Below are 20,860 nucleotides of genomic sequence, written 5' to 3' on the forward strand. Positions count from 1 at the left end.
TTAATTCTGTCACTTAACATTCCTAAGCCTAGTTTTACTCATTAGTAAAACAAAGATGACACTACATACCTAATTGGGGTTGTTAAGACAGTTGAAAGAAGTGATGTTCTTTCAAAGACAACACTTCCTAGTACCTGAGCTGTAGTTAGGGTTCAATGCATGTCTGCTGTTGCTATTATTTAATTTATTTTTAGAGAGAGAGAGTGGGTTAGGGGCAGAGAGAGAATCTGAAGCACGCTCTGTGCTATCAGCTTGGAGCCTGATGCAGGGCTCAATCTCGTGAACTGTGAGGTCAAGACCTGAGACAAAATCAGGAGTCAGACGCCTGACTGACTGAGCCACCCAAGTGTCCCTGCTATTGCTATTGTTTATTGTCTTATTATTGGTTCATGTCCTAAGCACCCATTTTCCACCTGGATGTTCCATTCCTTCTTATATCATTCAGGCCTCTGTTCCAACATCTCGTCGAAGGTTTCTCTTTCTGATGACCATATATAAAATAGCCCCCATGCTCCCCTCAGACATTCCCTGTCCCCTCACCTTTGTTTTCCTTCATAACATTCTTCACCAGCAGACAGACACTTGTTTATTGTTTGTCTTCTCCCACAAGAATGTATGCTCCTTGAAAGCAGGGACATTATCTCTTTGTTCACTGATACGTATCTGCTTCTAGCACAGTTCCTGGCAAATTGTAATGATCAATACATACCTGTTGAGTGTTTACTGAAGATTGTGAACTCGGAGAAGATCAAACTGAACTCAGCAGCCTTTCTCCTTCATCTCCACCTCACTTTTCCCACGTTCAGTCCCACCCACCAATAGTGTTCTTTCCTATACCCCGTCTTCTTAATTACATCTAGTCTAGCAATGTGAATTATCTTTCATTTCCATCACATCCCATTTCAATGAGATGACAAATAACTTTGACTCTGTCTTTATAATATTTCTCTTTCCCATTGTTATCATTCTGCTTGCTTAAAATTGGCCTTCTGATCTCGAGTTCCTTTTCATTTCTTCCTACTTGCCCGCTATCACCAGAGTATATTCAAGAATGTCTCTGACAATGGCATTGTGGTATTGATAAATCTACAGTTCCATCAGAATAAAACAGAAATGCTTCATTTTGACTTGGAAGCTGTCATAGTGCCATACATTGGCCGCAGTCAATTTTTTTTTCTTTTTTTAATGTTTATTTTTGAGAGAGAGAGACAGAGTGTGAGTGAGGGAGGGACAGAGAGAGAGGGTGACACCGAATTTGAAGCAGGCTCCAGGCTCTGAGCTGTCAGCACAGAGCCAGATGCGGGGCTCAAATCCATGAACTGTGAACTCATGACCTGACACAAAGTCAGATGCTCTACCAACTGAGCCATCCAGGTGCCGCGGCCACAGTCAGACTTTCTAACTGCATCTTCCACAGGCCACTTTCTGCCTGTTCATATTCTGGTATTGAGTCTAATCACCATTACTCACACCAAGTCTGTGGTTTCCTGTCTGTGTGCGTTGTTTCAGTCCCCTCTGTCTGGCATGCCTTCCACATCCTGTCTATCAAATTTTTATCTTTCCTTCAAGGCTGAGCTCCTGTTTCACCTCTGAAAAACCTTCCTGTTTCTTTCCATTTTCTCCTAAACTTTGTGCCTCTACAGCAGCACTTATCCCGGAGTCATTTGTCCACAAAGCCATCGATACCTAGAGTATTTATCAAGTACTTACTACATTTGCTCTGTATTGTGTAAAGATGAATCTGCTTTAGGGCTTACCTTCAAACAGCTTATTTTCTAGTGTGGAAGAAAAGACCTGCACACCAAATATCAAAATAAAAAACAGAAAACGGAAAGTGCCATGTGGGAGAGACAGGTAATAGTTAATAATAGATGCCATCTTTTGAGTGCCTAGTATGTTTCACATTTAACCCTCACATAGCAACCCATTGAGGTAGGGGATACAGTGATATAGTCCCTATTTTACAACAGAAGAATAAAATGCATCTGTAATAGGGAGAAGGTAAGTAATTGACCCAAGTTATATACATTCACATGGCTGAGCCAGAGGCTTGAGTCTAGGACTGTTCACAGCCTATTCTAAATGTTGAGCACTCTGGTCTTCCTTAGGATAGCATACAGAGAGAGTGTTTTGAGCAAATAGTTTTATTCTTGGCTGTCAGAGTAAATTCTATTTGTAATACCAGCACATAATTTCTTTTTCCCTTCCTTTTTAAGACACTGGAAGAAGAGTTTGCCAGGAAACTGCAGGAACAGGAGGTGTTCTTTAAAATGACTGGGGAGTCTGAATGCCTTAACCCATCAGCACAGAGCCGGATTTCCAAGTTTTATCCTATCCCTAGCTTGCATTCCACAGGGTCGTAACAGTAGGAAGCAGTCTGTGGTTCGGTTTGGCTTTTTAAATATGTCATTCTGTTCTCTTCATCTTCTGCCACAATCTATATCAGAGAGCTTATGAAGACAATCACCTGCCTCACCTTCTAGGTGTTTTTTGTTTATTTGTTTGTTTGTTTGTTTAGCAAAGATGAAGGGAAAGGAACCGTGACAGATGCTAGGCCATGTTGGCAAAGTGGCATCTTGCAGTAATTCCCTAAGGTGATTTTGTGTATTAATCGTAAAAATTGTGTTCTTTAGACACTGTTAGGTGAAATACTTTAGAAATAAAATGTTTGAGGTGTTTGTTTTTTTTTTTAAAGCTGTTAGGTCACTGAGTATTAGTGAATATCTTTTTACCTGACCTAACTTCTCAGTGATGCCTAAATTCTGTAGTTGCAACTCTGCTGTAGAGAGTTGGAATAATTTTATTTTGGTGAATCTGCTCTCATGAAAAAGCTGTGAGTTGCTCAAAATACCATATTGGTTGAGTAAATAAATCTATTTTATCTTTAAATAGCAACAAACTTTTTAAAAAGAAACATTATTTCAATAGTTTGTCTAAAATAATTACTTTCAGTCATGAGCTAAAAATTAAGGGTGCTAGTTTTATTAAAATAGTGCCTAAAACACTAAATTTCATTGGAGTCTAAAGTAGGATTTTCTCTTGATTCAACAGGGACAAACATCCTTAGCATTAAACATTATTGTATTTTAAGTCTTGCTCCTGTTACCATTTGATGAAATTTCCATCCTAAAATCTATGTTTTGCAAGGTTGGAAAGATGTAAAAAAAGTAGCTTTTAGATACTGAAATTCGGCATGTAACACTCACCAAATTAAAAGTATAGACTTAGCATTCCAGCTCATTTCCTAAAATAGTCTGTGAGCTGGGCAAGGGACCTCTTCTATCCTAGCACACTTCGTCCATTGAAGGCTCTGCAGGCTCTGCGTTAAATGTACTTTTTGAAATTAATCTTAAAAGAGGCATTTGTTCAGAATACTTTTTCAGAAAGCATTTAAATAAAATACTTGGGCAACGTCAGAAATGACTGTGTTGTTGAGAGAAAGTCATTTGTATTTTGGTTTTATTTAGTTCCATGTTTAAATTATTTGATTTGAATGGGAAAAGCCTGACACCTTTACCATCTGGTTGCTGATACGTGTAATTATTAATGAAATGTTCACTCTTGGTCCCTCTTGCGGCTTAGAATTCCAAGCCCGCATCAGGTCAAGCAATATTATGAAATGTACTTGGGTCAGTGAGACAGCACATTTGTAAATCATGCTTGCTGCTTGCCACTTCCAGCCTGTTCTCTTCGAAGAGTACCAGGTACCAAGTTGTGGAAGTTTCATTTTTTAGTTACGTTACGTTTGAGGCTGGTGAAAAATTCAAGTGTAATTTTGTGGGAACACTGATTCATATTAAAATGTAAATATGTGTAGTAGCACTTTCTTGCAGTTAATTTGAAAACTTTGCTGAACCTTATTTTGTCAGTGGTTTAGATGATTTAAAAATGCATGTGTGATTTTAATTTTGTAATTGTTTTGACAAGCATAATTTCTTGGACAACTTTGTAGGTAGCCTTAACTTCTGGCCAAGTTTGTTTTTTATAGAAGTATATATATATATATATATATATATATATATACACATATATATATATACACATATATATATATTATGTATGGTTGTAAATTCATACACTTATCACATTGAATGTGTTGCTGTATACAAAACTCTTTTAATGCTCTATTCTCAAATGCTGGGTTGAAAAATGTTTTGAAAGCCTTTTAAAGTATATATCTTTATAAAGTAATATTCAGGATGATGATGGAAATTGTTTATATTATTATGATAAAAATGACATTATAATGTTACCCAATGTATTTAATGATTTATTTGCAGAGGGAGAGAGGAGGAAGGTTCTTACTACTCTCTCCTTTGAAATTTTCAGTTTATTGGCTTTATAAAAAGAATTCAGGTAGTGGACATTTTTTCAGTATCTTTTAAAGGATATCCTGTGTGCTAAATAGCTTGTGGCACATAATCAATTTAGTCTGAATATTTGATTCTTTTTATTCTTTTCAACTTGTGAGAGTATTGAATAAAGAAAAGAGGCTCAGAGTAGAATGGTTGACACTCTGGTAAATTTATTAGCAAATCTTGTAAAACCCTTAAAACTGCCCTTTGGATTCAGTGTCCTTGCTGGAGTTCTCTTTCATATATAACCATACTCATGTGGGTGCAGGACTGCAAAATGATACATACGTAGAGATGAACAATTCATTTTAACGCTTAAGTTACATAAATCTTTGCAAAAAGCATTTTGTTACAGAATATGCTGTTTTTACCCGTCCCCGCTCACTTCTTGTTAAGCCCTATATTCAAATAGATAATAGTGGTCATTTGTTCTTGCATGAAGTGTAGGTGGAGAACTGGGGACGGGCACAGACTTCTTTGAAGTCAAAGGGTACAGTCAGATCCATTCCGTTTTTGGTGGTGTTGTTGCTCTGGCAGGATGTGCTATGAAACACATCAAAGAAAGTCTGTGTGTGCCCCGACGCCAGCCTCCCTCTTCTCCCTGCGTGCTCTGAACACACCGCACGCCACACTTCTGCAGGCCTGGCTCCAGAGCCAGTTGCACCGGGTTGCCTTTCCTAGTCCTGTCCGTCTGTAGTTGAGTGTGAACTGCTGAGTTAGCTGCTATTCTTTGTGGAGTCACAATTAAGCTTTTCTTACCCTTTCCAGTGGGCAGACTGTGGGGAGCGGGGGGTAAAGAGGAAATTGAGAGTGCTTATACTTTGTTGAAAATATTAGAACTTTCCTGTGACAGGACATGGCAAATTGTAATTAAATATAAACCGAACCAGAGCTACCTCTAAGTAGTGTTTCCTCAAGCACAAAGCTCTCAGGCATATGAGACCCGCTGTAACGGAGGGTCTCTGATTTCTTGAGCATCAGCGAGTTCAGAAGTGACTGTCTTTTGTACTCTGTTAGTTCCCTGGTGACTACACACTTTCTCCCATTCCACACTGTGCTTAAATGACAAAGACTCTTCTGAGAAGCCAAATTCTGTCCGAGATTAGCTATAGATATTGATTACAGGAGAGCTTAGAACTGGCGTGGAAGAGGAGTTACTTTAGCTCCAGTTCTGAGAATCTTCTGATGAAATACATCACTTCTTTTCAAGGAGACGATCTTTTATAGGAAATGGGATATTTTAAATTCTTTTCTTGAAGGCTCAACAGTTAATGTCTCTATTGTTGCTAGTCTGTGGCTGACATGGTTTTGACATGGCTTTAAAATTTCTGCTAAGCTTGAGTAGAATGTTACACCAGTTTTAAATGTTGGCTGCAGCTTTTGGTGATCCTTTGCTGATTTTTTACAGTGTAATAACCTCAGAAGCTGTTTTCAAAATGAATTTTGTTTCTGATTATGCCTCTTGTCTATTTGGGAGCAACATGTCTTTTCAATCATGGGATTGACAACTGAAAAATAAAGTTATTTCTTAATCTACTCTGGCAAGTGGTCTTTTATTAAGAATCTTTGATACTGGGTTGTCCTGCCTGAAAACGTTTGGCAGCATTTTTTGGTCCTAGTTACATCTTAAACCCTCACAGTCCTCCAAGCAGCTGGACCCTTCCAGACTTGCTAGTGTTCCCACCCGACTCATCACCACACACAAGAATGTAGTTTTTACTGCTAACTTGGAAAGGGGGTGTCTTTTAGGATATAAACCCCTCCTTTGGGTGGTGCCTAAAATAGTTCCATCGACATACATATATACATGTATGTATGTACACATATATATTCCCCCCCCTCCCAGGATGGATCTTTTTTCTCACCAAATACTTCACTAACCTTAGTATGACCTCATTTCTGCTAAAAATAACCTCTTTTCCATCATTGATATGTTCGTGCAAGATTCAGTAGACACTAGGCAGCATCACTTGGCAGGTTTTTAGCTTGGCTGGAGGGAGGCATAGCATGTCATTTTCTAATCCAGGAGCATCACGCATTTTTGAGCTCATTCTTTTTCTGTTTTGTTTTGTTTTGTTTTTTAAGTGAAAACAGGCTCAGATCCATTGCCATCCAGCCGAAGATTTATCTCGTTATCTGTCCTTCCCTTTCTGGTTCTGTCAGAGAAAGTAGCAGGTTTGGACTTTTATCATGTTTCGCTTGAGCATAGGACTCTATGAAGATTCTGGATAGCTTGGAAAGGTAAATCGAGTAAGGAAACACTCCAATCAAATCTGATTAATAAAGGTAAGAACGATCAAAGGGGGTGTAACACTTGAGCCTGTTAACCGGATTCAGCCTTTAAGCCTTAAGGTATTAAAAAGGTGTGATGTGGTCATTCATTAAACAGTTGTCATTACATAGCAAAAAGTTTGAAATTCCGAGGGCCTTATGAACTCATTTTTTGGAATTCCTATGATGATTCCTAGCAGGTAGCTGTCAGACTGTGATAAAGGAGGCTGGCAGACCACGTAGAATGTGGCCTCACTGTGTGTTGCCGCTAGTTCAATACAGAACTAAAGGGTCCGTCTTCCCAGGACAGTATGTGAGGTACTCAGAAGAGACCACAGAGAAAGTAAACTATCCAGACTTTTTTAGAAGGTGGAGGTAGAGAAGTAGATTTATTTTAATCCCATTTTTAATCTGGCAATTGAGAGTCATGGCTTGTAACATTTCACAAGTTGGCCAAGTGTAGCCTCTTCTGAAGTTGAGTGATTCTACTGTGCATTTCTGTGGGACATTTGATATTTGTGCAGTTTTCCTCTTAGTTTCGGTCTTCTGCATCTTGTGGGTGCCATACAATCCTAACTCCTTTGTGCTGGGATAAGTTATTGCATTAATTGCACATAATCTTGTCGCTCATCTGTTGCATAGGTGTTCGTTTCAAATAATTTATGTTCAGGGAAAACCTTTAGATGCTTTGTAACCTGTCCACATTAATAGTTGTAGATCGAGGTCTGGCTATAAAAATCTCCATGATTAAACAAAATGCCAGAGGCTGTGTTCCAAGTACACCTAGTTTTGTTTTCTTGTGTTTATAGTAGTGTTATTAGCATAGGGTTCACACTTTTTTTTTTTTACCTTTCTCTCCCCTTTTGTTTCTCTTTTCATCTCTCTCCCCTACTTTTTCATTCTATTTCCTTGCATCTCTTTCTCCCTCTCTTCCCATCTGTTTTTCTCTTCCTCTTTTTCTCTCTCTCCCCTCTCCCTCTTGCTTTGTCTCTTTCCTCTTTCCCTTTTTCATTTTATTAAATTTTTTTTTTAACGTTTATTTATTTTTGAGACCGAGAGAGACAGAGCATGAACAGGGGAGGGGCAGAGAGAGAGGGAGACACAGAATCTGAAACGGGCTCCAGGCTCTGAGCTGTCAGCACAGAGCCCGACGCGGGGCTCGAACTCAGGGACCGCGAGATCGTGACCTGAGCTGAAGTCGGCCGCTTAACCGACTGAGCCACCCAGGCGCCCCTTTCCCTTTTTCATTTTTATTCCCCCTTTCTTTCCTGTTCTTTCTTGTCTCTATTTCCCTCTTTGTCTCCCCACCTGGCCCCCAGTTTTTCTCTCCCCATTTCTCTTCCCTGCTTTGTCTCCCTCTCTCCCCAACCGCGTATCACCACCTTCCCTCTTCCCTTCTCTTTTTCATTCTGTTGCTTTCTCTCACTTTGATTAGATGGATCACAGTAAACATAATATTTAGAAAAACTCTTTAATTGGAAATTTTGTATCTGAAATGACTTTTCATCTAACAGACCACATACATATTTTAGGTACTGAAAAGTGCTTAAAAACCAACCATGCCCAGTGCCCCATGCCATTTCCCATGTGCAGAACAGAATGACATCTTTCCTAGCATCGAGTTTCCTATTTTCCCTCCTTCCCCGCTGCCCTTCTCCTCCCCCTTACTGTGATCAAGTTCAGTAGAACCCATCTCTAAAGGCCAGCATGGTGCCGCGGAAACCACAGCTACAATCAATCAGACGATCTAAGCAAGTGGGAACGAGGTCTGTGGCCAGAAAGGACTATTAGAAACCCTGTCACCATCTTCAGCGGAAGTGAGTTTCTTAATTTTTTCAGTTACAAGAGTTGCTTCTTAGCCAAGTCTTTTCTATGACTAGAGAATGCGAAATGAACGGAGGAAGGAGCAGACGGTGCAGCCTTGCAGTGACAGAACCAGAACACTCCCCATTCCCGTCTTCCCTTTTCTGGTCATTCTCAGGCAAAGCTCAAGGACTCCTGAGCCCGCAAGTATGCACCTGGCTTTCCTGGGTTGCAGCTACATCTAAGAGCTAAGGAAACCAAGGAGCTCAGGTTGAGCCAGTAGCCAGTCTTGCTCGCCAGCGGAGCAGGTTCAGGTTGGGGGCCTTTGGATACTATATCTATATAGACAGATGTAGATCTATATAGAGACTGTTCCAGACTAAAACAGGGGTTCTATTTGGCTGTGCTGGCTCGGTAGGAAGTGAGCCTCCAGCTTCTGCCCTCTGGAGAGAGTTTGACAGGAGCGTCATAAGCCATCGCATGAACTGGTGCCAGGGGCTGTTCCGCCAAGGGGAGCTCACGGCTTGATGGCGATGCTTCTCTTTCTCCGTCTGCCATAGACTTGGTCACCTAGAAGTTAGAGGAGGAAGTTAAACCTCCTGTGGCCTGTGGGCCTTTAGGTCAGCCAATTATAGCAACTGTTACAACTGCAGAATGGGCTTGGGAGATAAAGTCGCTTGTAAGACTCAGTTTCTTGACATAGTTTACCCTATTTCATCAGAGCGGTCCTCTTGTTCTCCACACATGGGCAGTCTTTCTCCCTAGCGGCCCATTGCACTGCCATGCCAACGGTGGTTGGGGCAGCATCCGCCTTCAGTAATTGGCATTCGCCTTCAGTTTTCAGGGTTGCCCCGGAACAAATCCCCTACTTCTCTGAGCATCAGCCAGCCTCCCAGCCCTGCCTGAACTGGCAGCCACGGCTTACCTGTGTCTCCTTTCTCTCCCTTGTGCCCTTGAGGGCCGGGTGGCCCAGGCCGACCTGGTGGTCCTGCAGGGCCCCTCTCACCTGGGAGGACAGAGCGGGGTATGCTCAGTCAAGTGGGAGCGCAGGACCCGGAGGAGCCACACGGGTCCCTGGATAGCACTGTCAAGGGGTGGCTTCCCAGCCAGAGTGGGTGGTCACAACAGGATCCCAGTAGCTGTCTCCCTGCCACCACTTACCTTTGGGTCCTGGGGTGCCCACCTCTCCTTTCTGCCCTGGGGGACCTGGAATGGTTCCATAAGCTGCGGGGAGACAAGAGTGGTCTCAGACAAGAGGTCACCCTGGAGTTTGGGAGGTAAAGGGCTTTGTTCAGAGAAGCACAGAAGGGAGAGGTACAGCTGGGACCCACAAGAAGAAAACGGACTTAAGAATTTATCAGATTTTCAGCCTTTCAAGTGTTAATAACTGAAGTTTTTCAGGAGACTTTCTCCCACTTGAGACCAGGCCGCAAGGTAAGTGTTGGGAAAGCAATCACGGGCTGCCCTTACTTCGGAAAAAGTCCATGAGGTCCTCGGTCACATTGCTGTAGGCAGAGAAGACCTTGCTGATGCCGGGGGGACCCTGCGGCCCTGGCCGGCCTGGTGGGCCCTGGATGGTGTAGGCCATCCCTTGCAGCAGACCCTGACCTGTGAAGCAACAGATTGTGGGCACAGGAAGCAGGGTCTCTCAGCCCCTCTTTGCAGGACAAGAGCCCTCGGGTTGCTGAACTCCCGTGCCGTTAACCTAGATGAGGCAGCAGCAAGAGAGAAACCCTGCTGGTTTCCTGTGTCCCTCCCTGCGGACTGGCCCAGGCCTCTGCTGCCGTGGCCTTTCCTCAGAGGCTTTCTGGCGGCAGAGCTGTGCTGGTAGCTACCGGGAGAAAGGACTTCTTAACCAACCTCCCCTCCCCCCCACCAGTAACCATCATCATCATCAAAACTTCTGACAAGACCAGGTAGCAGGAGTAGCAAAAGTCCAAAGACCAACACGCCCTGTTCCCGGCCACACTGATCCTGTTCTGACTGGGGCTTCTGAACTAAGCTGGCCGAGAGAACTCGCCCTGGACCACCTGCCTTCCATCCCCCCACCGCCATCTGATGCCCGAAGTACCGTCCCCGTAGCCTGGGTGCTCCGTAAATGAGAGGGGGAGTTTCTGGAGCTTGAAATTCAAGCTGCACAAGGGCTCCCACCCAACCTCCCGGCTGCTCTAAGGGTCATGACTTACGCTGCAAGCTCTCAGACACCCGAACAGCCAGCTCGTTGTAGTCCAGACTTCCGGCAAAGCCAGCCCCGAATGGTCCACCTTCGCCACCATACGTGCCACCTTCTGCCCCGTAGCCTCGGCCCAGGCCCATGTCCATACCAAAGGCCCCCCCTTCGCCCAGGGAGCCTCCGCTGGCTCCTCCTACGCCCATGGAAGAGCTGTAGGAGGTGCCCCGACTGACTGACGAGCTGTGAGAGGAGGAGCCGCTGCTCCGACTGTAGGAGCCGTCCATGGACACCAGGCGGCTGTCCCCCGGTGGCCCTTGTGGCCCTGGAGGGCCTGGTGGGCCCACGATGAAGCTGCGTACATCTGGGCCTGTGGGGAGGAGGCCACGTTAGGTGGGGCTCAGGTTTGGGGGTGAGAGAAAGGGAGTCTTGAGGCCTCTCCCAGGGTCTCACGGCCCCAAAGCAGAACGCAAATGCCAAGGCACTTGCACGGGAGCAGGCGTGCCGGCTGGGAAGAAGCTGGGCTCTCCTCGCTGGAGCTCACACATTTGGCCTCCCAGTGCCTTCCAAGCACCAGCTGCCCTCTCACAGGGAGGAGCAAGTTCTGGAAAAGGGGCACCTACTGGTGAGGTAGCTGATCAGTTCGCTCCGGAAGCTGTCGCTGTTTTCAGCGGCGTAAGTTGCCAGGGCTCCGGAGACACCTGGGGGCCCTCGAGGGCCTGGGGGACCAGGAGGGCCTGGAGGGCCAGGGATAGATGACAGGCCGGCAGCTGGAGGGGAAGCCAGAGAGAGGTCAGGGATTGCCCTGCTGGCACACTGAATTCCCAGCCTGCACTCAGGGGTGCGGTTCCTGGGAAGGAGGGGGGTAGGGGAGAAGGGATACCGGGAGCCCAGCTCCTGCCATCACTCCAGAGCCACTGCTCTGCCTGCCCTCGGCCCAAATCCTGTCCCTTCCCCTGCGCCCTCCTGCCACATGATCATGCACTGCTTGTGAACTTCTCTAAGGGCTGCACTTGGGATCACCGTCTCTCCCACCTGTCACGGCTGAAAGCACCTCAAAAGCAAGCGTGTTCCTCTCCAGGCTCAGCCCGGTGTGTGCATCGGGAGGACTGCGTTTAACTCTCCATGGCTGCCCTTGCTAAACCATGGGGGCCCCGGAGGCCAGGCTCTGGTCCCCTGCTCTCCTCCCTGAGCCTTACTGTGCAGGTAAGAGGAGAGGTCCTCCACGCTGATGCTGGACCATGCATTGCCTGGGATCCCTGGGGGCCCAGGGGGACCTGGGGGCCCAACGATGCCTCTGTATTCAGACCCTGAGACAGCAAAGGAGCACGGAGTCAGTGGAGGGGCCTGGGCCAAGGCCTCTGCCTTCCACCCCAGGCCACGTGGACCAGTGGCCCCTGTCCAGCCTTACCTTGGAGCAAGGAGAGGAGTTCCTCATAGGATGTTCCTGGCAAGCCGGGAGGCCCCGGGGGGCCAGGAAGCCCAATGCTGATTCCAGAGCCTGAGGAACAAAAGCCCAAGTTGTGATGGATTCTGATCAGACAGGGCAAAGCAGGGGGAAATGCCTTGTCAGAGAGGAAGCCAGACACAGGAGTGATTTGGACAGAAGTGGGATCCCAGCAGGGGAAGAGGGGCAGCAGGAAGAAACAGGCCGAAAGAGGAACTCAGACTACAGTTGCCATCGACACTGAGAAGCTAGGGCCGTAGGTCCTGGGACGAGTGCAGGTCAGCATGCAGGGGTGTGTCAGAGGTTTGCATGGGCACAAGTGGGGTGTGTGCAAACTGCCTGTGGGACGGCATCCCAGATACTCCTGGCTTCCCGGGCCTGGCTCGGGGCCTGCTCTTTCCCACAGACCAGGCCCTCTGGACTTGGTCTCTGGACTCTGGACACAGCTCAGCGCCCACCTCCTCCCTGGACCACCCCACTGACCACCTGCCACAGGGGACAAGCCAGAAAGGTGGGCACTCACTGGACATGTAGCTGAGGATACGAGTGCTCAGTTCGGTGTAGTCCAGAGACTGCAAGGACCAATCCGTCAGGTACTGCCGCAGGGACTGTCTCACGTCCTCCCCTGGAAGGACAGGCTGCGCTGGCGTGGGCCCCACCCCGGGCTCCTGCACACCCACAGGCTGGCCCTGAGCTGTGGGTTCTCAGTCCCCCGGGAAGCAGCAAGCCTGCAGGTCCCCAACAAGGCACCCGTGCAGTTACCCGGCACTGGGGACCCTGAGACTTGCGGCCCCCTCCCCAGTCAGTGCTGACCCACAGAGGCTCAGAGGCTGGGAGTGAGGAGGAGCAGCACCCCGCCCACAGCTCTCTCAGCGCTCAGGTGGGAGCGAGCTGGGCCGCAGAGCTCCCGCCCTCCTGCCCGGGGCAGCCACTCACGCTGCAGGGCCGCCAGGATGTCCGCAGAGGAGATGGAGGCCGAGGAGCTGATGCCGGCCCCCGAGGCTGTCAGGAAGGAAACCTCAGGTTACCTGCTTCCTAGCAAAACCGAAGCAACACCCTCGTTGCTCCAGAACCCCGAAGACCCGGCCAGCTAGCTGTTCCGTTTGGGGAAAATGAACGGCGGCATTAGGAGGCTGTTGTGAATGCATGCAAAAGTCAACAGTGGGGCTGTGTTTGTGTTCGGTAAGAAATGCGGTTTGTTTTCCAGAGTAGGCTTTAGCCTCACTCCTCCCAGATCCTGCCAGTCTCGATCCCTCTTCACATACTCAGGACACCTCTGTCAACCGCAAGAAGGCTTGCTACACGTGGCTGTGCACGTGGCCTCTGTTCTCGAAGCCGGATCCCAGTGGCCGAGAGCCCCGAGTTCCGAACTGAACTTCACATCCCAAAGGGCGAAGCAAACAGCAAAGTAAGCGAGGAGGCTCTGGAGCAAAGTGACCACGGGAGGAGGGGGTCATTGTGGGGGTGGGGACAGGCTTACTCTGTAAGTAGCTCCCGACACGGCTTGCCAGCTCCGAGTAGTCGAAAGTCTCTCCGGCAATGGTGGTGACAGGCCCTGGGGGACCAGGTGGGCCTGGGGGACCCTGAACTCCAGACAGGTAAGACCTAATGCTGTCGCCTGCCAACAAAGAAAGCAAAGTCGTGCCTGTCCCCAAGAGGGCATGACCTCCCCCCAGAGACGGCCGGAAGCACCTCATCCCATCCATGGCCCAAGGTGGGGCCAGCAGGGAGCCTAGACTCTTGGTTACAGAGAAAAGTTGAGGCCAAGGCCTGTGCTGGATTAGATGCTACTTGAAGACTGAGGACCGACGAGGCTCCACTCGGCCGCCATTTGACAAAGTCTGTACGCACATTCTTAGAAATCACACCCAGACGTGCAGCGGGAGTATGGGATGGGGGGTGCACACTTGTGTGAAAGTGTGTGTGTGGCTGTGTTCCCACGGATGAGTGTGTGGGTGAGGACGCACCTGTGTGGGCTGCCATGAGAAGGTGGGTATTGAGGGAGTCCATGGTCATGTGGTCCTGGCTCCCGGGGTGGGTTTCTGACCTAGGCCTGGCCCACAGGCTGCTGTATCCCGCCGTGCGTGCACACACATGCGCACGCACACAGGCAAGCACACACGCGTGTGCACACACAAGCACATCTCTTTGGTAGCCTCCTGGCTCCCACCCACTCCCAGAGCCTCCCCCGCCTCGCCACACTGGTACGGGCAATGGGATCTGTCAGGTCTATTCACCTGGCGGGGAGGAGACCGGAGGCTTCCCAAAATAGCCAGGCTCCACAGAGCACCGGAGACACCCGGCCGAGCAGACACGTTGGCACACGCACCCACACAAACTCACTCAGATCCCGGGACTCACTCTGCATGTACTCAGCGATGTACTGCTGGACCTCCCGGCCCGAGCTGCTGATAGAGCCTGGAGGCCCCGGCGGGCCCGGCGGGCCTGGCGGACCCGGCACGAACATGGTGCCCGACGACGATCCCCCTGCAGGAGGGAAAGCCTTCCGAGTCTGCCAGGAAAAGCCCACCTTAGGATCAAAGAAGGGCCCAGACACAGCTTCCACAGCACGAGGAGGGAGAAATAGATGGTGGCAAAGAGAAGGAAAGGAGGAGGGGAGTGCCTATAAGCAGCCACTGTCTGCAAAGGGCACAGAGTTGGGATTTCGCTGGACCGGACCCTCCCTTCAGCACCCCACTTCAGCAACTCAGCCCCAGAGGCCCCCTCAACTCCAAACGCCCCTAGCTCCCAGGTCTGTCCTGTTCTCCATCATTCGGCATCGCCAGCCACCTTCACTGTACTGTCCTTCCCTCCCATCTCCACCAACCTGTAACCTCCTTAAAGGCAGTGCAGAGGCCCTAGCACATGGAGACGCGACCTGATCAGCACCGAATCATGGGTGTGGGAGGCGGACAGGTGAATGAATCAGTGTCCTTGCTTGAGGAAGGGGAGAAGACCTTTGGTTCTTACCTTGAGAGAGACCACCAGGAATGCCAGGAGCCCCTGGGATACCAGGATCGCCTAGAATCCAACACAAGAAGACCTGTTTGTATCACCTCCTCTAGGAAGCCTTCCCTGGTTGGGCCCAACCAAGTTTATCAGCATGTGACTCAACAACTGTCCCAGGTCTCTCAGTCTTATTTCTGCAATTCTACCACAAGCCCCCTTCAGGCAGAGACTGGACTCACGTCCTCATCCCTCTCTCCCTCCAGCCGCTCCTTCCTCCCAAGCCTTTAACACCAGTGAGTACTCCCTGCCTTCTATTCACACTCTGCGGACCATCCTTGCTCTCACGCCCCCTGCCTTCTTGGCTGCTCCCCTCACTGACCTTTGTCACCCTTGGGTCCCCGAGGGCCAGGCGGTCCCTGCAGGTTGAGTCCAAGAGAGCTGGAGCCTGGGAACCAACAACACAGTACAGTCACCCAGAGCGGAGGGGCTCTGGACAGAGCCAGTGGCGGGGGTGGGGGCTCAGCACTTACCTGAGGCTGAGAACCCTGGGAGGCCTTGCTCGCCTGAGGGACACACCCGAGGGGGGACCGTCAGTGGCGCGCTCCTCCCTAGGCCCAGCCCAACGCCACCTCCCTCCCGAGCCTCCCCAGCCCTTACACACGCACACATTCCCAACCCTTCCCAGAGACACCCACTCAGATCTACCCTCACTCATTTGTATCAGACTCCTTCATGGGAAGCTCAAGGCTTGGAAGGTCAGCCTTGGCCACCTCACCCCACCCCACATTTTGTTTGATGTCAGCTCTACTGACCTTGGTGTCCTCGAGGGCCTGGGGGGCCTGATGGAAGGAGGCAGACACAGTTGTGAGATGCATACCTACCAGGTGCTGTGGCTGCAAGGGGCCCGTAGGGGAAGAGATGGGGCTCCTGCCGGAGTGTGGGGTCGAGCCACGGCCTGGCGTGCCAGCAGGCCAGCACAGCGGTGGGGAGTCTTTCTGGAGCTTCTAGCCACTGTGCCTCCCGCCATGCTCTAGACCGCCAGGTTCCTCCCGGGGTACGGCAGGAGGATGCACAGATGCCCCGGGTGACCCAGCCTCGTCCAGACTCTCCTGGCCACCCTGAGCAAGCAGGGCCACACGGGCTTCTGTGCCCCAAGACGCTACTCACCTTGGTCTCCCTTGGGGCCCGGGGGCCCAGGGGGACCCGGGGGGCCAGAGAAGAAGGTCTCTGCAGAGGAAAGAAGGACTTCTGAGTGTAAGCACAGTGGTATTTGTAAGGGAGCAGCTGCTAGCATGGAGCCTGGCATCCTGTGGGTGCTCCATTGGTATGTGGCAGATGGGTGGGTCGATGGATGGGTGGATAGTGGGAAGGTTGGACGAAGGATAAAGGAAATAACAAATGGTGGATGGATAAATAGATGGGTGGATGGGTGGATCATCCCCAAGGGACAAGTTTTCCCGTTCTACGGAGTCTATGCAAACACACCCTGGAGGCAGGGCTGAAGGAGGAACATGGTGAGTCTGTCAGGAAGACCGCAAGCCTGTGACCACAGCATGTCCCGGAGCTAGGGCTGGGGTGGAGAGCAAGGGGACTGGACTCTAACATTACCTGAGTTGGTCAGGAAAGATCCTGGTGGGCCTGGTGGGCCTGGCAGGCCTTCCCCTAATAGGAGAACCACCAAGACTTAGTAAAGCCAAGCTATGGGCCATGAACCCTCTGCCCAGGAGAAGTGGCCAGGCAGCCCTTTCCTGAGAGCCAGCCCAGAAGAGGCCGTGGGCGCCATGGTCTCGTATCTCTCACCAGGGAGCTCAGCTCTCACCTGCTGGGCCTCGGGGTCCTGGTGGGCCTGGAATGGAAGGTCCTGCAGAAAAGAGTGAGCAAGAGGCAATGCTGAACTCAGGGAGCTGATCCTGCCCCTGTGATGAGGACCCCGGCTTCCTCACTAAGTGCCCTTTCCCCCACGATTCCCCACCTTCCAGTGATCCCTGAGATGCTCACCTGGAGGCCCAGGTGGGCCAGGTGGGCCAGGGGGACCCCGTAAATCAAGACCTTCTGTGGAGAGGAAAAAACCAGAAATAAGCAAAAGCTCTCATGAAGCTGTTCCCCACCAGCCCTCATTAGGCTCATCAGCGCCAGGCGCCCGGGCTACACCCACACCCCAGAGGCCAGCTCTGCATCACGGCACAGGGCCCTCCGGGACCCTCTCTGCTAGGGGTGCTCCTCGCTCACAGGCGGGGCAGGGCAGAGCTGCCATCAAATGCCCTGATGGCCAAGTATGTGGCTTTGTGTCAGCCCGAGTTCACAATCCTGCTCTGCTACTTCTGGCTGGTGACCGGGCAAGCTCTTGACTTCTTTCGGCCTCAGCTTACTCTTCTCTAAACCGGAAGTCTAAGACCTATGTCCCAGGAGCACTGTGAAGTCCCAGGGAGGTCCCAGGACAGAATGTCTAGCACACGGCAGCTGCTGGGCCACGGCTGGCTGCTGCCTTTGCCATCAGGTGTCTAAGTGGGAGACCCAGCGGCATGTCTGCTTGGGCTCCTTAAAGGACTCTGGAAACAGAAGAACCCAGAAGTCACCCTCCCAGGCCGGGGCTGTAGCTGAGAACCCGTGGACCCTCGTCATTGATCCCCGTGGGGGAGGCAGTTCTCTTGCCAGTCATTCTCCCAGTGCCCAGCTCCCTTCAGAGGCCCCACTTGACCCCGGTCCTCTGAGAATCCCAAGAACCTCTCCGACAGCTGCCCCATCCCTGTGACTCACCCCCCAGGGCCGACAAAAGGCCTGCTGTTCCTTGGAGGCTGGCATGGCCTTTCAGAGGAACCAGTCACCCTTGCTCACATGAGGGCTCAGGATGACTCACTGGTCCAGCTGCTACAGGCCCCAAATGTGCTGCCATCTGTCCCGCTCCCGCCCCAGTGTCACCTCGCCCCAGAGAACATGGGGGCACTCACGGGCAGAGAGGACCTCAGAGATGGAGCTGCTGCTGCCCATGAACGATTCACCAGCAAGTCCTCGCTCCCCGCGGGGGCCTGTGTAAAAGACACGAGTTCAGGGGGGCTCCACCTGCAGCAACCCCTCTTCCTCCCCCATGCTTTCTTCTATAGGGCCTGGGAGGGTCCTGGTGGGTGGGGCGGGGTGGGGCGGACCGCCAGGAGTGGGCGGGGTCTGGAGCATCAGGAGTGAACATTCCTGTTTGCAGGCCCAACAGCCCAGGGGAAACTGGACCATTTTTTCCTAAGGCTGTTTTCTGGTGTTTGGATAAATCACTGGAAAGTAGCACAATTATCAGGATCTGGGCACAAGAGCCTCGATGCCTATGAAATAGCCAAGCTTGACCCTGACCAGCATGCCACAGAGCCCCAAACCCCTGTCCAGAGGACCCCTATCTTCTCAGAAACCCAAGAAGAAGGGCCCTGCAAGGCCCTTGATGAAGCACCGGGTCACCCCGTGACCTCTCTTCCAAAATGCAGGTCTCCCACTTTAAGGCAGGGTCCCAAGTCCAGCCGGGAAAGGAAGCCTTCCCCCGCTGAGCCCAGAGTCCTGTGCTTCAGGACTGACGTACCTTGCTGTCCAGGGAGACCAGCTGGGCCCACGGGACCTAGAGATGGAGTTGGGAAGAAAAGGCTTTACCACATCTCTAGGGTCGCAGTTCTAGAAGGAACTGAAAAAAGGGCATGTCCAAACACACCTAGCTTGCTTACTTGAGAGCAATAAGCAATTTGAGACCAGACCTGTGGTCCATCCCATGAGAATCATGAGAATTCCTCTGCCAAAACCCGGGCTCTGGGACAGACAGAGCTGCCCTCTCTGTTCCCAGTGTTTAAGAAACTTCTCAGCGCCCCCGTATTCTCCCTCTTACTGGAGCTTAGCAGAAGGGAAGGCTGATCCGTACTTGTGTTGGTTGTGCTAAATCACCTACTGCGTTTACACATGTTTTAAATTAAAAAAAAAAAAAACACAGATAAGGGCATGTGGCTGGCTCAGTCAGAGAAGAGCATGAGACTCTCAATGTCTCAGGGTCGTGAGTTCAAGCCTTACATTGGGTGTCGAGATTAAATTAAAAATTTTTTAAAAATAGATATAACAAAATCACAGGTATTTTGGAAAAATATAAAAAAGTATCACCTATAATCCTTTAACCTGTAAACATCTCATTTCCTTACAGCATGTTTTCTTTCTTTTTTTTTTAATGTTTATTCTTGAGAGAGAGAGTGAGAGCAAGGGAGGGGCTGAGAAAGAGGAGACACAGAATCCAAAGCAGGCTCCAGGCTCTGAGCTGTCAGCACAGAGCCCAACGCGGGGCTCGAGCCCACAAACCGTGAGATCATGACCTGAACCAAAGTCAGACACTTAATGGACTGAGCCACCAAGGCGCCCCCAGCATGTTTTATTTTCATCTTGTAAAAGTACAGTTGAACCTCAGAGCCACACTACTGAGTATCCTGTACTTTTAAAAACCAGGATGATCTTCTAGGCTCTAAGTCTTTGTGATTTGTAGGGATGTCACCGTGGTTGGACAATGTGGAGATAGTTTCTCCAAACAGATTCCTAGTAATTTTGTTGCCCTTGATTCATTTTACTCAATTGTTTTCCAAAGGGAAATCAACTGAAGTCACACCCAGGCTCCAGAGGCAGAACCACCTGGGCCCAATCCTGATTCTGCTACTTCTTCACCCAGTGGCCTTAGGTGAGTCATTTACCCGCTTAACCTCCAAGGGTGCTGTAGGGCTTGGTGAAGGGTGCCTGCAGGGTGCTTGGTTGCTCGCTGGGGTTGGATGAGGGCTTGCTAGGCTGGGTGGAGGGGGCTCCTTACTCTTCCTGGGGTTCCTCCCTGGGGTTCAGGATTTGAGCAAACACTGCTGTACTTAAATGCAACCAAACGGCAAAGCAAGAAAGCAACTGACCTGGGGCACCCGGAGGTCCTGGTGGTCCCATGGCTCCAGGAGGGCCCGGGGGCCCTGGGACAGTGATCGTCGATGACCCCTCTGGAAACAGAAGACACATGGAACAGGGACCCTCACTCTTCTTGCTTAGAGGTGCTGGGACCCAGGCCATACTGTGGGCAGGTCAGGCTAGCGCCTCCTGCTGTCATTACCTCTGACCAGAGAGCCCTTCCCTGCCTGCCCTCCAAAGCCCAGACGAGTGCTGCTTGGAGGGCGCTAAGGCAGAGCCAGGGAGGATGTCCAGGACATGGGAGAAAGTCACAGGAAGAAGACCCCTCCTGGGCCTGCCTACCTGAGGTCACAATTCTGCCTGGAGATCCAGGTTCACCTGGGAGGGGAGGAAAAGGAAAACAGTCATTCCCAGGTTCAGCTGGTGGCTCCATAAATCACTTCCAAGGCTACTGATGGAGTTTGAGAGCCACTCCTGTGGCTCCAACCTGTGGGCTAAAGGCATTTTAATGAGCTGAAGGGGAGCACACAGGATGCATTAAGCACCAGTCTCTCTGCCAGAGACCCTGAGGCCACATCAGGCTTCCTGGTCCACATTAGCTTTAGGAAAAGCCAGCACTCTGCAGAGGAGCGTCCTTGGAGAATGTGGGAATCTGCCTCTCCACAAGGCCAGAAGGAGGCTGACCTACAGTCAGCCATGCTCCCACACTGGGCCTCTCGGGCTCTTGCTGGGATTTGCCTTAGATGGAAAACTCCCAAGAGGTCAAAAGACAGAGGCAGTAAGTCTGAGGGGTAGAGCCTGGTCTCCAGAGTGCCCCTCAGGATGCCAGTTCCAGGTCTGTAATGGGGGTTGTGCAGAGTCGAGGGAGGGTGTGAGTTACACAAAGTTTGGCAGGTTTCTCTTCTGCCCGAGTCTGAGAGGGTCGAAAATGCAAATGTGGGTGGAGGACTTCCAACGAGGGGTTTTCAGGCTCAC

At 50.3% G+C, this 20,860-nt stretch overlaps 2 protein-coding genes across 7 annotated transcripts in view; one reads left to right on the forward strand and one right to left on the reverse strand.

The window, feature by feature from the left end:
- Window positions 1–5,891, forward strand: part of SLK (STE20 like kinase) — a 55,559-nt gene extending 49,668 nt beyond the window's left edge. For both annotated transcript variants that reach the window (XM_015063091.3, XM_015063092.3), the window contains one exon: window positions 2,217–5,891. In XM_015063091.3, the coding sequence (XP_014918577.2) occupies window positions 2,217–2,363 (147 nt within the window). In that variant the 3' untranslated portion in view covers window positions 2,364–5,891. The remainder of the gene's footprint in view (window positions 1–2,216) is intronic.
- A 2,192-nt stretch (window positions 5,892–8,083) lies between these two features.
- COL17A1 (collagen type XVII alpha 1 chain) overlaps window positions 8,084–20,860 on the reverse strand; it is a 50,496-nt gene continuing 37,719 nt past the window's right edge. For 3 of the 5 annotated variants that reach the window (XM_027063006.2, XM_027063005.2, XM_027063004.2), the window contains 24 exons: window positions 20,228–20,263; window positions 19,897–19,977; window positions 18,555–18,590; window positions 17,944–18,021; window positions 16,994–17,047; window positions 16,815–16,856; window positions 16,604–16,657; window positions 16,163–16,222; window positions 15,808–15,834; window positions 15,526–15,558; window positions 15,375–15,440; window positions 15,017–15,067; window positions 14,408–14,533; window positions 13,527–13,664; window positions 12,983–13,048; window positions 12,570–12,671; window positions 12,011–12,100; window positions 11,799–11,909; window positions 11,223–11,369; window positions 10,616–10,969; window positions 9,900–10,037; window positions 9,591–9,653; window positions 9,355–9,435; window positions 8,084–8,999 (listed from right to left, as the gene is read on the reverse strand). In XM_027063006.2, the coding sequence (XP_026918807.1) occupies window positions 8,947–8,999; window positions 9,355–9,435; window positions 9,591–9,653; window positions 9,900–10,037; window positions 10,616–10,969; window positions 11,223–11,369; window positions 11,799–11,909; window positions 12,011–12,100; window positions 12,570–12,671; window positions 12,983–13,048; window positions 13,527–13,664; window positions 14,408–14,533; window positions 15,017–15,067; window positions 15,375–15,440; window positions 15,526–15,558; window positions 15,808–15,834; window positions 16,163–16,222; window positions 16,604–16,657; window positions 16,815–16,856; window positions 16,994–17,047; window positions 17,944–18,021; window positions 18,555–18,590; window positions 19,897–19,977; window positions 20,228–20,263 (2,087 nt within the window). In that variant the 3' untranslated portion in view covers window positions 8,084–8,946. The remainder of the gene's footprint in view (window positions 9,000–9,354; window positions 9,436–9,590; window positions 9,654–9,899; window positions 10,038–10,615; window positions 10,970–11,222; window positions 11,370–11,798; window positions 11,910–12,010; window positions 12,101–12,569; window positions 12,672–12,982; window positions 13,049–13,526; window positions 13,665–14,407; window positions 14,534–15,016; window positions 15,068–15,374; window positions 15,441–15,525; window positions 15,559–15,807; window positions 15,835–16,162; window positions 16,223–16,603; window positions 16,658–16,814; window positions 16,857–16,993; window positions 17,048–17,943; window positions 18,022–18,554; window positions 18,591–19,896; window positions 19,978–20,227; window positions 20,264–20,860) is intronic. The other 2 variants (XM_053207715.1, XM_053207716.1) reach the window with 2 other exon arrangements.

The sequence above is a fragment of the Acinonyx jubatus genome, chromosome D2, assembly GCF_027475565.1.
Source record: "Acinonyx jubatus isolate Ajub_Pintada_27869175 chromosome D2, VMU_Ajub_asm_v1.0, whole genome shotgun sequence".
Lineage (NCBI taxonomy): Eukaryota > Metazoa > Chordata > Mammalia > Carnivora > Felidae > Acinonyx > Acinonyx jubatus.